This window comes from Heptranchias perlo, chromosome 10 (genome assembly GCF_035084215.1).
Source record: "Heptranchias perlo isolate sHepPer1 chromosome 10, sHepPer1.hap1, whole genome shotgun sequence".
Taxonomy (NCBI): Eukaryota; Metazoa; Chordata; class Chondrichthyes; order Hexanchiformes; family Hexanchidae; genus Heptranchias; species Heptranchias perlo.
Window position 1 is genome coordinate 41,434,191 of NC_090334.1, and position 16,657 is coordinate 41,450,847.

The window sequence follows — 16,657 nt, forward strand, 5'->3', positions numbered from 1 at the left end:
ATAGCCCTGCAAATGTTTCCTTTTTAAGTATTTATTCAATTCCCTTCTGAAGGTCACTACTGAATCTGCTTCCACCACCCTTTCAAGCAATGCATTCCAGATCATCACAACATGCTGCGTAAAGAAAATGTCTCCTTATCTCCCCCCTGGCTTTTTTGTCAATTATCTTAATCTATGTCCTCTGGTTACTGACCCTCCTGCCAGTAAAAAGAGTTTCTCCCCCTCTAATCTATCAAAGCCCATCATAATTTTGAACATCTCTATTAAAACTCCCCTTAACCATCTCTGCTCTGAGGAGAACAATCCCAGCTTCTCTAGACTCTCCACATAACTGTAGTTCCTCATCCCTGGTACCATTCTGGCAAATCTCCTCTGTGCCCTCTCCAAGGCCTCGACATCCCTCTTAAAGCGTGGTGCCCAGAATTGGACACAATACACTAGCCGAGGTCTAACCAGTGATTTACAAAGGTTTACCGTTACTTCCTTGCTTTTGTACTCTATGCCTCTATTTATAAAGCCAATGTATGCTTTTTTAACAGCTTTATCAACTTATCCTGCCACCTTCAAAGATTTGTGTATGTGAACGCCCAGGTGTGTCTGTTCCTGCACCCCCCTTTAAAATTATATCATTTAGTTTATATTGCCTCTCCTCATTTTTCCTTCCAAATTGCATTATTTCACACTTTTCTACATTCATTCAATCTGCCAGGTGCCTGCCCATTTCACCAGTCTATGTTCTCCTGAAGTCTGCTGCAATCCTCCTCACTGTTTACTACATTTCCACGGACTACATTGTTTGTGCTAATTTTAAATGAAGTAATTCTTGGGAAACGTAGCCACTTTACCCAAGCCAGCGTGACTAGGCAGGGAGATATAAGTAGTTCTGATCAAAAGGTTACATTAATTGGTGGAAGTGGCTCAATAACAAACCACAGCTCACATCCAGCTTTAGAAATCTATGCCATTTCTGTCTCCAACCCACAAATGTTTTTGCAGCACATGATGGCGAAGAGAAAGAGAGACAGCTAGTGAGTGCAATAACAAATGCAGGTGGAAATGGGTTGGTATACTGGACATAATTGTGGTGATTATAATAGATAGAAAATATATATAGCAGTTAAAAATACTATAAACCGTCAGGGATATTTGAGAGAGTGTCTGAGGCATTAAATAAGCAATAAACCTGTTACTCAGTTGGCTTCATAAGGGACTGGTCTGTTGAATTTATTTTCTGGTTGCGTCTACTTTCTTTTTGCAGGAAAGTGGGGGGGGGGGGGGGGGGAAAGAGAGGGAGGCAAAATTTAATTTGAAAAGAGAAACATTATTTTGAAGAATTTATTCAAAATACATGAACCATAAAATTCAATGATCACATTTACTAGAAGCTACATACTGTTGTGAAGGTACATTCTTCATTGTGTTTAGAATATTCCGTACCTAATATTTAACTTGTCTAACACATGACCTTTCTAACTCTGAGCTAGTCAACAAGCTTAAATGTTCACAAAATCATAGCGGCAACTGGATCAGATTACTTCAGTTAGCTAATCAAGTTCTACAAGTATCAAACTTATTTGCAACACATTTTCTCTATTAACATGAAAACCAATGTTCAGACTGAACTTTTGAATACATGTGTTTTAAATGGAGAGAAGAGGCCAAACTTCCATTTTTGATCCAATACTTATTTTATTTTGTGATTTAAAACACACAGTGGTGCATTTCACACCCTTTTAGGTTGCTATTAATAAGGTGTAGAACAAGAGGATATGACCACAGATTTAGAAAAAAAAAACCAACAGGGAATGGTAATTCTCTTTTCAGAGAGAGTTAAAAGTTGGAACTGTCTCCCAGTGCAATGCAAGCAGTAACTACTGGCTTGTTGAGTTATTTGATACAGGGAGGACTATTGAGTTACATGGTATAGTGAATGACAATAGGCTACTGCATCTGCTGCCCCAGTTGACCTGGAGAAAGGCTGGATCAAGGTGAGTTCAGGCTCAAAATGACTAAAGAACTTGCATTGATCAAGTGTGGTCACTATTGTTCTGTAGGTAAACAGGTACAAGAGCACTGTTCACAGTTAAAAAAAAAGTCAAATTTGATTTCTGGCCAAGATTCTTATCACTATCTCAATGGCAAGACACCAAATGGAGGTGAGGTGTTCCCCACAGGGAGGGATCGTCATTCCCAAGCTCTTCTCACATACCTCCTAGCAGCTAGTTCAGAGTGACATGGTAGAGACTTACCTTCTCAGCCACAGCTGACATGTGGTGGCCCCTCACACCCAAAAAGTAAATCAGCGTGAAATTGATTACAGCCTCGCCCCCAACCAAATACACATTATTAATACAAAAAACTTGTCACAGCCAAACAATAGTACCTGTTCAAGCATATCCTTAGGCAGATCCTCTTGTTCATCCATTGTTAAAATAGCACGTTTTATCTCCTCGTTGGACAGCTTTAACCTAAATGGATAACAGATATATCATTCAAAACACTACACAGTGATGAAAGTTACCACATATATAGCTGGAACTGTGAAAATAATTTAAACTTCCACATTTATGTCATTATTTAGAAGTGGTTATCCATGTCAAACCTCCTACCACTGATAACAGATGGGGGAATATCTCAGCTACCATACAACTTTTTTCAGTGAGCCACAGAAGAGTATTTGTTTTAAATTTGTAATCTGGTGTGTGATTAAAATACAGGTTGAAGGCAGTGGTGCAGCAGTTAGAACATGATGCTTTCGAACCTGGAACCCAAATTCAAATCACCCCCTCACTGATTGCTTCATGTGCCAAGAGCAAAATGAGTTCTGGGAAGGTTTGAATCCAGTTTCTAGTGGGAACAAGTCTACTGTATAATTCTGCACCATTTGATAATATCACTAAAGAGCCTGTAAGTCATATCTGTCAACCAGCTAGTGAAGGATGGTCACCTTTGATCACATAAGCCACTTCAACTCTATCTTGCACCCCAATTTACACATGTCTGTGTAGCAAAGCAATTCACCCATAGCTGAACCTTTAGTTTTGCCACTTCAATACTGCACTTTTGGTCCTAGCATAGCACCTTTTTGGCACAAACACACCACCAACAGCACAGTATAAAATGGGCAACTGGTGCACCATCAAAGCCATCTGAAAAAGATCATGTCCAACAGTAAGAATGAGTTTCAGCTGTAGTAATAAAAGCAGCTGGTGTGAAACACCACTTTTAAAAAAAAAAGCAACTTTTATAAAATGGTGGCCCATGATATCACCATTTATATTTTAATAACAGATAGCTATACACGAGTTACAGTTTTAGAGTGCTTTCACTTGTACTCAACGCAGAGATAAGCCCTGCCTTTGCAACATTCTCTTGCTTACTCTCACTGGAGAATATGAGAAAAACATATAGCAAAACTGAGATTTACCAATGTAATCCATGCTGCATGACAAATATTTCTCCCCCCCCGCCCCCACCCCACTGATAGAATTGTGAACATTTGATGGGTAGGTCATAAGGATGACTGGTGATGAAAATGGAAGTGGGTGCAAGAGGGTGTTGAAGGCTCATTGGAAGGCAGTATATAGGGAGCTGCATCGAACCAGTGCCATGACTCTGTAGTGCTCAATGCAAGAAACTGAAAAGTGCATCTTTTCCAACACAGATATCTCTCACTTTGATCAGCACAAGGATTACCATTTAAAAAAAATCAAATTTTTCCCATTGCCTATTGTATGGAAACTTTGATTAATTTTAACTAAAAAGTCTTGTTATTTTAATATTTGTAACATCGTATAAAAATGGGCAATATGAAGTAATAAAATTGCTTATAAAGTGGCTGCAGCTTTCTCAGAAATAATTATTTTTGGTCACATAGTTAATTATTTAATATAAATAGTTGTGTCCTGGACAAGTGGCTTTAAATGCAGACCAGTAGATGCCCAAACCTTAAGAGTTTATTGCTTTATTGTACATTAGCAAAGGATTGCCTCAAAACAAAAAAAGCCTATCTGTCCCTGTAAAAGTGATGGACATAATGTAAGTTGTGCAGACTGTAAACACATCCAAGCCTAGTCCACATGTTTTCATTTTCAGACGTTCAAGAAAATCCAATAAATTTAGCTGTAGTGCAACTGGTATGCAATAATAAAACAAAGATGGGTTATATAGTGCTCTTCACATAAAAGCTGGGGGGAAAGTACGCAACGGTAAAATACTCATCTTTTAGGCAGCATTTTTTACCTACTTTTCATTTTTGAAGGCCCACGCATGAATGAGAATTAAACATAATTTGCTATGTTTAGAGTTAATTAACATATATACATACCTGTTTCCCATTACATACTATGGGTAATCCACATTCACATACATTTCCAATTACCATTATACACTTCACTTAATCCTCATTCATAAAGAAGCCATATATTAATGACAACAGTTTTTTTCCTTCATAAATGCAAGTATTGTTAATGCAGCCTGATAATAAATCTCCAACCCACTATTAACTAGACAATTATGAATGGTTCAGTGGTTTATGGTCCATATATTGGCTCATCTCTCCCTAAAGAGAGAGTATGAGAATAGACAGGCGGCCAACATAAAAGGGAATCCAAAAGTCTTCTACAGGCATGTAAACAGTACATGGGTAGTAAGAGGAGGGGTGGGGCCGATTAGGGACCATAAAGGAGATCTACTTGTGCAGGCAGAGGGGATGGCCGAGGTACTAAATGAGTACTTTGCATCTGTCTTTACCAAGGAAGATGATGCTGCCAGAGTCTCAGTAAAGGAAGATATAGTTGAGATACTGGATGGGCTAAAAATTGATAAAGAAGAGGTACTTCAAAGGCTAGCTGTACTTAAAGTAGATAAGTCACCTGGTCCGGATGGGATGCATCCTAGGTTGTTGAGGGAAGTAAGGGTGGAAATTGCGGAGGTACTGGCCATAATCATCCAAACATCCGTAGATACGGGGGTGGTGCCAGAGGGCTGGAGAATTGCAAATGTTACACCCCTGTTCAAAAAAAGAGCGTAAGGATAAACCCAGCAACTATAGGCCAGTCAGTTTAACCTCAGTGGTGGGAAAACTTTTAGAAACAATAATCTGGGACAAAATTAACAGTCACTTGGACGAGGGTGGATTGATTAGGAAAAGCCAGCATAGATTTGTTAAAGGCAAATTGTGTTTAACTAACCTGATAGAGGGGGCAGATGAAGGCAATGCAGTTGATGTGGTGTTTGATAAAGTGCCACACGGTCGGCTTATCTTCAAGAATGCGGCCCATGGAATAAAGGGGGCAGTAGCGACATGGATACAGTATTGGCTACGGGACAGGAAACAGAGAGTAGTGGTGAACTGTTGTTTTTCGGACTGGAGAGGTGTACAGTGGTGTTCCCCAGGGGTCGGTGCTGGGATCACTACTTTCCTTGATATATATTAATGACTTGGACTTGGGCGTATAGGGCACAATTTCAAAATTTGCAGATGACAGAAAACTTGGAAGGGTAGTGATAGACTTCAAGAGGATATAGACAAGCTGGTGGCATGGACGGACACGTGGCAGATGAAATTTAACACAGAAAAATGCGAAGTGATACATTTCGGTAGGAAGAACGAGGAGAGGCAATATGAACCAGAGGGCATAACTCTAAAAGGGATAGAGGAACAGAGACACAAATTGTTGAAAGTGGCAGGGCAGGTTGAGAAAGCGGTTCAAAAAGCTTTCGGGATCCTGGGCTTTATAAATAGAGACACAGGGTACAAAAGTATGGAAGTTATGATAGGAACATAAGAACAGGAGTAGGCGATTCAGCCCCTCGTGCCTGCTCCGCCATTTGACAAGATCATGGCTGATCTGAGATCTATCTCCATATACCTGCCTTTGGCCCATATCTCTCTCAGATTTAAATTTAGCAATTGAGCTAGTATCAATTGCCGTTTGCAGAAGAGAGCACCAAACCTCTACCACCCTTTGTGTGTAGAAATGTTTTCTAATCTCGCTCCTGAAAGGTCTGGCTCGAATTTTTTTTTTTTTTTTTTTACTGTGCCCCCTACTCCTAGAATCCCCAACCAGCAGAAATAGTCTCTCTCTTATCCACCCTATCTGTTCCCCTTAATATCTTATAAACTTCGATCGGATCACCCCTTAACCTTCGAAACTCTAGAGAATACAACCCCAATTTGTGTAATCTCTCCTCGTAACTTAACCCTTGAAGTCCGGGTATCATTCTAGTAAACCTACGCTGCACTCCCTTCCAAGGCCAATATGTCCTTCCGAAAGTGCGGTGCCCAGAACTGCTCACAGTACTCCAGGTGCGATCCAGCCAGGGTTTTGTATAGCTGAACCTTTATAAAACACTGGTTCAGCTACAACTGGAGTATTGGGTCCAGTTCTGGGCACTGCACTTCAGGAAAGATGTGAAGGCCTTAGAGGGGATGCAGAAGAGATTTACTAGAATGATTCCATGGATGAGGAACTTTAGTTACGTGGATAGACTGGAGAAGCTGGGGTTGTTCTCCTTGGAACAGAGAAGGTTACGAGGAGATTTGATAGAGGTATTCAAAATCATGAAGGGTCTAGACAGAGTAGATAGAGAGAAACTGTTTCCATTGGTGGAAGGGTCAAGAACCAGAGGACATAGATTTAAGGTGATTGGCAAAAGAACCACAGGTGACATGAGGAAAAACTTTTTTTTTAAACACAGCGAGTGGTTAGAATCTGGAATGCACTGCCTGAGGGGGTGGTGGAGGCAGATTCAATCTTGGCCTTCAAAAGGGAACTGGGTAAGTACTTGAAAGGAAAAAATTTGCAGGGCTAAGGGGAAAGAGCAGGGGAGTGGGACTAGCTGGATTGCTCTTGCATAGAGCCGGCATGGACTCGATGGGCCGAATGGCCTCCTCCTGTGCTGTAACCTTTCTATGATCCTATGATTTTAATATTTAAATGAGGTTCTGTTCCTCAGATTTGGACAGCCATTTGAATTTAACGGCTGCGAGCCAGGTTTTCCAGGGCTTAGGAAACCCAGCGAGAAATGCCAGATCCAGCAGGTAAGTGCTTTTCCAGCACTGCTTGTGCACCAGGAGGAACAGAAGTGCTTCTCCCGGCCCCTCAAGCAAACCTTCCGCTGCGATCTCCCTCCCTACGCTCTGCTGACCTCATAGCCAATTAATCGGAAAATGGTTACTATTTTATTCTGTATTTACACTTCATTGCCACTTATTGCTGCTGTCGGTAGCAGCTCACTGAATCTAAGAACCATAGAAATTTACAGCACAGAAAGAGGCCATTCAGCCCAGTGTCTTTGCCAGCTCTTTGCTAGAACAATCCAAAACTAATCGCATTGCCCCGGTCTCTCCCCATTAGCATGTAACTGCCTCTGCTTCAAACGTTAAATCAATGTAAATGATATGGCATTAGTGCTACCAGCTCGAGTGTTTTTTCTACATGCCACTTGCCACCAATTTTTCTGGCTACCCATACAGGCCAGCAAAGGAGTTTTTGCATTGCTTACCTGTATTGACCTTTCCCAACAGTGTAGAGGGTCCATGAGCAGAAAATACACCGTTTTAAAAATAGCATCTACAGTTGTAACAAACATGTGCAACAACTGGTGATGCTGCATTTTTATTACGCCGGATTTACCTTCCGGCTTAGGCAAACGAGCTCTGCAGGATATTTTGGTGTAAGTTCCCACCAGCAAGATTGGCGAAAAAACAAGTCATGCAGTTCAACGTAATTTCTGCGTAAGTGCGATACAGGAAATCCAGGCCATTATGAATACCAAGTAAAGAGAAATAGCCCATGTGACATCAGAAACTGGAGTTAAATGTAATCATATTTCTTTATAACTAATTTTAATTTAAATGGGACTTAGGTGATTGCTTAAAGGAACATTCAATAAACTAAACATTAGAGTTATTTTGTAATATAAATTCCTATTAGAATACAAAGAAAGGCTACTTCAAGAACTTTTGTGCTAAACCATCAGTTATAGGAGCAGCTACATGGCAGACTAGGTAGGAAATGGTGCACTGTCAGTAGATTTATGGAAGTCTGAGGCTCAACTTCAAAAATCTGTAACAAATAATCTCAACTACAGTGCAGAGTCCTGCTTTCTCCCTCTTATCTCAGAGAACTAGTGCACAGTTGGTTTATTTTTGTCTTTATAGTCTCAGCATGCCACAGCATCTCCTAGGCAGCAGACAACTGGGAACACTTCCATCTGCTGCCCATGACATTCCACGACCAACTGCTAAAATGTGCACAAGCATAAGTATATAGGAAATTCCAGCCACAAAAGGCTTAAATATGTATCTTGACAGAATAAGGACATTACTTCTTAGGTACAGCCCCTTATATCATCCTAAAATAGCAGCGGTGTACATTTATCAGCTGCAGTATGAATTTTTACAATGTTTCTTTCCCCATTTGCCATTCCCTTCACTTGAATTGCTGGTTCTTTTCATCCTTTTAAAGAATTTCAAATAGTTGCATCGATATTGTGCCTGATCAAGTGGCTCCAAAACATTCCACAGTGTTTCACACACACAATAAATTATAATTGAGGTGTTGCTATATAGAGTACTGAGTGTCCTTGGTGGCCACTTCTTTCACTGGAGAAACTTCTGCTGATGTCAGGGAGAGCTGAAGCTTTAAGGGTAAATTTTGCAAAGCTCTGTTCCCAGTATGGAGCTTCACTCAACAGGAGCACAAACAGGAGAATTCGCCACGGGGGTCTCTGTCCCTGATTCGTGTTGCTCCCGCTTTTGTGATGATGAAAAGTGCCGAGAATCTTGCTTCGCAATATTTACCCTCTGATGTCCAGCTTTTACAGCACTGCATTTTTTAAAACACCTTTCAAGGTAAAAAGAAAAGTAGTTCCTGGTCTAATCTTCAAACAAGATCTAAGGGATCCTTGTCCCTTCCTAGATCGTTCCTTCCAAACACCAGGAAACTAATTTAAAATAGGTTACAATAGACCACACTTGGGAGTACTTTGCATAGTTCTAGTCTCCATATTACAAAAAGGATATAGAGGCACTGGAGAAGGTGCAAAAAAGATTTACAAGGATGATACCAGAACTGAGAGGTTATAACTATCAGGAAAGACTGAACAGGCTGGGGCTCTTTTTAGAAAAGAAAAGGCTGAGGGGTGACATTATGGAGGGGTTTGATAGGGTCGATGTAGAGAAGATGTTTCCCTTTGGGGGAATCCAAAACTAGGGGTCATAAATATAAGACAGTCACTAATAAATTCAATAAGGAATTCAGAAGAAACTTCTTTGCCCAGCGAGTGGTTAGAATTTGCAACTTGCTACCACATGGGAGTATTGAGGCGAATAGTATCGACGCATTTTAGGTCACCCTACTAATAGTAAATTGCTGTCATAAACTACTACCCTCTCCCAGTTAACATTGTGTTGTACTGATACAAAAATCGTCAGCTGGTCTTAAATACTAACTACACTTAAAATATTTTATGATCCAAACCACCAATATCTGACTTACTCTGACCCAATACAACATTCAAACCATCCCTTTGTGCCAGCTACCTGATTAGGATTGCCAACTCTGGTTGGACATATTCCTGGGGGTTTCATCACATGACCTCCTTCCTCCAACCACCTCATCCCCCACACTCTTGCCATTGGTCGCCCAATATGTCCAACCTCACAGTGCCCAGCCTTTCCACAGCCAATTGGAGAGTGAACAGCCTCTTCATTACCCGACTGGATGATTCTTCGTCAGTCAAACAGCCTCTTTTTCCAATCCAATATTTTTATAACTAGTAAACAAAAAAAGTGTTAAAACGAAAATGTTCTTAAAAACACAATTTTTTATTGCCCCAATGATTTTTCTCCTGGGTTGCTCGGAGCGGTGTCCTGGAGATTAGTCTTTAATTTCTGGAGACTCCAGGACAATCCTGGAAGGTTGGCAACCCTATACCTGACATGCATCTCTTCACCTCATTTCCCACAAAGTAGTGACATTAAACCCTTCCTCATCAATGTTGTTGCTTCTTAATGTCCTTGCAGCAACAGGAAACACCATGAGGTCTGAGGGAGGGGAACAGCCCATCACAGCATCCCAAACGCCAATGAAGGAAACAGATTACTTTCACAGTGGCTGAGAATGCTGAAATATAACTGCTGCCCTTGCAATCTCACTAGTGCAGCAACAATGAAAGGGAACTGCAGCAGGTGGAATGGAGGGCAGAGGGAGCTGGCTGGCTTCAGGAGAACAGTGAAATTTGCCAGCCCCTTTAAGTTCTCATTTTCAAGTGTAAAATAGCAGCAGCAACTACGACTATTTGATGATTTTATACAAGTAAATGTATGCCCTAACTAGAGCCATGCAGCAGTGCAAAGATTGTTTAGCGGAGACAAGCATATAAAAACCTGAAGAAGAAAAACTGTTACTAAGTCTACCTCAACTAAAACAAGGTTAGGCAGAAATAAAAAGATAAACAAAACTCTTAAAAGAATAAATACATTCATCTTGGTACCACTGGACTTTAAGTCAGACTTTTTCCTCCAGTAGAAAACACTGTGCCAGCCTGTGGTAATATGCTCGAATAGGTCTTACTGACATTACTATAACAAGCCATTAAATGTGTTTGCTTTACTACTGGACAACAAAATTTAAATGGTCATTACAAAATGCTTTTTAATATTGACACTCTTTGAAAAAGATAATGCAATTGACTTTCAGCTTTGTGACAAGCTGTAACAAACAGCAAATGAAAGACCATCTGCAGACATTGAATAGAGTAACCAATCTGGCCTACATAGACACAGCTTGTGATCATGACCTTCAAACGGCTGCACTCAGAGTACAGCTATTACATCACGGAAAACAAACAGAGCAGCACATTAATGACATTCTAAATGATCAAGACTGCAGTGTTTTAAGACATTTTTCTAAAACACACTAATGCAAGAAGACAAACCTCAATCAACAGAAAATAACCAAATAATGTACAGTGAACACAATGAAAAAGCAGAAATAAGTTTTATTCGAAGAATGCATTGGATATTAGCCTGCTCCACTTTCTATCTCTTCAAATATTTTGAGCCTGTTTATTGTGAAAAATGCAGTTTCAGGAATAAATAGTGATATTGAACTAGAAACATGTAACTTACAATGGTCAATCAATTTTCTTTTAAACAAAACTGAATGCCAGCACTTAGCTAATAGAGATTATAATTGTTGGACACCGGAGGGCAAGATCAACCACAGCTGTCTGCTATTTCACTGTCAACAGCCTCCTGAGGAGATGTTAATAGAATTTGATAATTAAAAAATACAACTCATTAAGTATGATACTATGTCAAAACCTGTTTCTCCATATAGTACCAGACCCTATCTATATATCTATCACTGGTGCAGTTGCAACTTCATTTTAAAATATTTCTGCATGGAAGCAAAACAAAATCTTAAGCTTGGTGATATAGTTAATAATTCTCAAGTATTTTATCATTTTTATTTTAAAACAAAATGGAAAGGTCTTTTAAGTTTTAACCTGATCAGATTTTAATCAACACACACTACAAAGGAAATAAATTTAAGCACTTCATTAGAGGCTTGTAATGGTGTAAAATCTTAATGGAAGAAGCCAGTCATATATATCACAAAGTTCCAGTTCTCAGTTGATGTCAACACATGGGCTTTCCAGCAGGTTACTGAACAATGATCAGGAGTGAATTTTACACATATGCCTAGTACCAAGACACTGAGGCCAAGTGCATCAACCCAACTGGTGCTCAATTAACTCAGTACAGTCCAAGAATTGAACTTCGGATGACCTTGGTACATAAAGCTCAGTTGCACGCTATGCAGAATATTTATCTATTGAGCTATTAGTAAACCCAGCTTTTGACTTATTGAAATGCAGCCAACTTCGAGTATCTTCCATGCAATTCTTGACAGCAAAGCATGATGGAAGGTTCTCCCTATTGCCTTGTCAAGTTGTTCAATGTTCTGAAAGTGACTATAATTGTATCTCATTCAAATGCTCTTGGTTTGGATAACTATTGTTACTTTTTAAAATGTAGAACCCTCTTCTTAAATCAGTTTACATGAATTACAGGTGTCCTAGAATTAAAGAGGAGAAAGGAGGGTAGCAGTAAATACTCCTGATCATTATTTGGTTAGATCATTTGTGTCCTTTGCTTGACTGGGCATGCATCAGGGCAAGAAAGTCATGGATTGCCTTAAAGGGGTAAGGTGTTTCTCCACAATATCTAACATCCAATCGATAGCCAGCTTCATAATTCTTCAGGATGTGTCGTCTCATACGAGTGAGAGCGCAGGACCGTATACCTGACATAATGGAAAACAGCATTCCCATTTTCCCTGTATCTTTCTGCCACATTCCTTTCCTTAGTACAGCCCAAGCATTCTTCCATCAAGAAATGGTATGCCAAAAGCTTCAAAAGATCTTCCATATTTTGGAAGAAAGAGCAGCAATCCATGGTAAAGGGATGTTGTTATAATAGCCTTTTGGTAAACCAGAAATCTAGATCAAGTCACAAGACCAGTCATGCCACCAGAGTGGCCATGAATCCAACAAGCTTAGATCTATTAGTGGAGTCTTGAGAATCAATGTTTGGGGGATGGGAAATAGAAAAAAGGACTTTCTGATGCCTATCAACAGACATTTGCATGATAGATTACAAGTTGCACCAGTAACAAAAAAAATCATCTTGTACCTTGGCCTGGTTCCATGGATGGAGGTCTGAGGTTCCAATACTGAACCAAAGGGAATGTGGGGAAATGGGTACAACCACTGCCACATTCTCTGGTCAAACCATGTTATTCAGACCCAGGAGACTGAACCCTGAAATATTTGGGAAATTATAAGCACTATTGTCTAACCCAGTGACAGGTGTAAATTGTTTGGTCTTACTGTGAATATTCATCCTTTCAATAGGCTAGTTGCTAAACCTATTTACAGGTCAACAATTTATATTGCCATTGTGGCACCAAGCTGCAGTTTCCATTGGTGAGAAACTTTTGTGGAAGTTTTAGAATATTTGGTGGCTGTGTTTTATAAAGTGGGCAGTGACCCAGAGACAATAAGATGTCTATGTAGTATATTGCTTGAGCGATGTGCCCTGGTGGTATAGTAAATTCCAGGTGGAATTTGAATGAAGCGTGACAAAACACATCAGAGTCACAATAACTTTGCAAATAGTATTTATCCAAGGAGGACACGTCATCTAAAAAAAATACTTGAAGCAGCAAAGTTATTCCATCACCTCATGATAAATCTACCTAAACAAATTGACAGATATCCTCCATTACAGTTCAGCTGGCACCCTTCCACATGAGAGAGAAAATAAGTCGCACACTTTAAACAAAAAGTAAACCTTAATGAGTGAGTCAGACATCTTCATGTTAGGATGCGAAATACAAAATATTCTCAATTCAAGTCATGACTATTGCTCATGGGCTACGAGTATCAGTCTGCTACATTGGCACAACCATCAACGAAATTATAGTGGGGACAACCCATGCAAAGAAAGAAATGAGGAAAGAACTTGCCTTTAGTAGATTTGTGCCTTTCACAATTTAGGATGTCCCAAAGCATTTTATAGCCAATTAAGTACTTTTGAAGCATAAGAGTGTCACAATCTGGAGCAGCAGAGGCAGCAGCGCTGGTGCAGCTGGCTTTTACAGTAAGTGTCTGAGTTAATGCAGAGAAGCAGAAACACTTTCACACTAACTCAAAAGCCATCTCTACAAGTTGCCTCTCCCATTCTAGATACAGCTACAAACGTTGGCCAAGACATTTCCAAACATTGTGGGCAATGATTGCGCCCATAGTATGCTGGTAACTTACTTCACAGTTTCTTCATGTGTGTCTACTGTGTTGAATAATTAAGTATTGAGTGACAGGAACAGATCATAATATTTTTAAGGATTTATAATAATGAAAAGTGAAAGCCAGAAAATAAACTTTATAAACTGTGTTTCAAGTTTCCTTGTAATGTATTATAAAACAATTACCTGGACAGAAGAATATTGCAATTCTGGGCTCTTCTCCCATCTATTACTGACAATTCTTTGACTTTCTTGGTGGAATTTAATGTGTCTTCATTGGCTTCTGTCTCTTTCTGTGGTCCAAAAAAGTTACAAGCAAACAATAAATAAATTGCATCTACCACCCAAATATTTAGATACCTAGGTAAAGCTGTACTTCTGGGACCACCTTCATAGCATGTTCGTAAATAAATTTGAGGACCAAGTTTGGATAGATCAATAAAGTTTGAGGTTTAAAAGGTAAATATACATAGTTAAAGATATTTCCAAATATGATCAGCTCTGGATGTGGATTTATTTTTCAGGCCATAAAGATGGTCTCACAAACCAATGCATTCTCATTGAAGTAAAGGTGACCCTGGTGAGCTGGCCTGTAAGATCTTTGATTACCTACTCCAGACCAAAGCCTTGCACCAGATATGTCACTACTCAGGAATAATGCACCACAGTAGTAGAAACGTACAGCAAAAGAATACTACCTCCAAAGCATTCAACCTCTTGCACAACTAATTAAGTTTTCCCCAGTCTGGGGCTAAAATCTTAGTTAGGGTGTCAGGGATAAACATCACAAAATTCTAACTGAAAAACTAAAACAAGTGTCAGATCATTTTCCCTCGGTTTGACCACTTATGGACGGCACATGGGCGACAAACAAAGTTGTTACTGTCAGTATTAATATAAAACACAAGCCAATGGATTAAGTGTGTAGAATTTGGTGAAATATTCCTTAAGTATTTAGAGGGTCACGCAATGTCTGTGTTGGTAAATGAACTACCCAATGTGAAACTCAACAATGTAGACCATAAAGGTCTTGGTTTCGATCCCCAATCTATGTCAAGTTAGCAACTTTCAACTGGAACAATTGGCTTCAAATCCTTAGTGTGGGGGGGGGGAAATATCAGTTTGGATTCACACTCCTGATCACTGTCCACTGACCCCTGCTGGAAAGTGTGCAAGTGTGGGCACTGGGTGAGGACAGGGATAACATTCATGAAGGTGCTTCATATAGTTAAGCAGCACTGTCTAGGCTCAGGCATAAAGAATGGCCAATGCGTATGTAAATGCAGTAGAATCCACATGTATGGATCTTTGATGCATGCAAACCCCCCCCCCCCCCCCCTTGTATATAAGCTTTTCTCATGTCCAAATTCCTTTACAATAATAGGAAATCTGTATATGTGGTTAAATGTAGCCTTTCTGCACAGGGCAACATATCCCATATAAAAGATCCCAATGCAGTTGGAAATCATGCATTCATTATTTAAAATAATTACATCTCTACTTCAGTAAATAAAAGTCCTGCACAACCAATAAACTGATCATGAACTGAAAATATGGAACATTACATTTAAGATCCTTAAAATTTAGATAAAAGGCACTTTGAGTTCGCTATCATTTATTAACTAGTACTGAAATTAACCCAGTTTTTTCTTTCAACTTTGCGCAGATATCGCTAATACTATTATGGATCGCGAGGAGTGCCAGTACTACTAAATGAATAATGTTACAAGATTCATACCTAATTAAACAAATACTGGCAGCTTCATTGTCTCTAATAACGTTTTAATAAAATAAAGTGAATCTGCACAACATTCTATTTCCTCTTCCACCTTGGTCATAGCTGAAAGTATTTTCAAATTATTCTAAAATCAGGCTGCAGTATTAACAACAATGATCATCTGCATTTTGTTAATAAGTTTTTCAGTATCATTTACACCTTTGCAACGTTTTCAGTGGGTTCAATTATGATATAAATGTGCAGCTGAACATACTCAACAAAACTACTGACATGCGATCATTACCAAAACTAACTTCAATGTGCATTTCACCACTATAAACCTCATGCTGCGATTTATACTACAAGTAGACTCCTTCCACTTTATTAAAAGCACATGCTTACCTGCTTGGAATGATTGCTCAGAAAGAAGTCCTGAATGCAGGCCAAAGGCAAAAGGAGGATAACAGGTAGCAACAGTTAATAGCAATAAAAAACTGCAGTTCAGCGATTGTTGTAAAATGGAAAATAAAATAACAAACACAGCACAATAATGTAGGTAAAGAATTTTCAAAACAAAATGTGACTGCAGATGTACGAGTATCAAGCAAGAATGCCATCTGTAAAAGTTAACCCTTTCACCATAACAAGGAAGCTCAGGTATGGTAAAAGTTAAGGATGAGTGCAAGTTTTATTAGAACCTTGATATTAACGTTATTCTTGAAGTTATCAAACTGCACATTCCAAATATAGTCTGCTCACAATGTCAAAATAGATATGAAATTTCAATGATCCTAGGAAAAAGGTTAAAACTTGCAACACTCCAATACTGTGCAAACTAATGCTATTATGGCAACGTTTTATTGGAGCTTGTAAACATGTCCATGTTGCTGAAAGGGTTAGAGTGTCTAAATGTGTTGCGTAATCAAGCAGTAATGCAACAAGCTATGGCATGCAAATCACAGTCAATTTTAAAAAGCCGTATCAACCTTTCTTCAATATTGGTACATTTTATAATGCTTATAGGTGATTCACACAGAATGCTTTTAAAATCTTAAGCAAAAGAAAACAATGCGCTTGAAATTCAAAATGAATAGAACCAGAGTGTCCAGTACAAAAG

The 16,657-nt window shown here is 39.3% G+C and overlaps 1 protein-coding gene across 2 annotated transcripts in view; it reads right to left on the bottom strand.

The window, feature by feature from the left end:
• The window catches only part of daam1a (dishevelled associated activator of morphogenesis 1a), a 178,348-nt gene that overhangs the window by 28,731 nt on the left and 132,960 nt on the right, over window positions 1–16,657 (bottom strand). The window contains exons 16-18 of one of the 2 annotated variants that reach the window (XM_067991524.1): window positions 15,943–15,972; window positions 14,010–14,116; window positions 2,384–2,468 (exon numbers count right to left, since the gene is read on the bottom strand). In XM_067991524.1, coding sequence (XP_067847625.1) covers window positions 2,384–2,468; window positions 14,010–14,116; window positions 15,943–15,972 — 222 coding nt within the window. The remainder of the gene's footprint in view (window positions 1–2,383; window positions 2,469–14,009; window positions 14,117–15,942; window positions 15,973–16,657) is intronic. The other variant, XM_067991525.1, reaches the window with a different exon arrangement.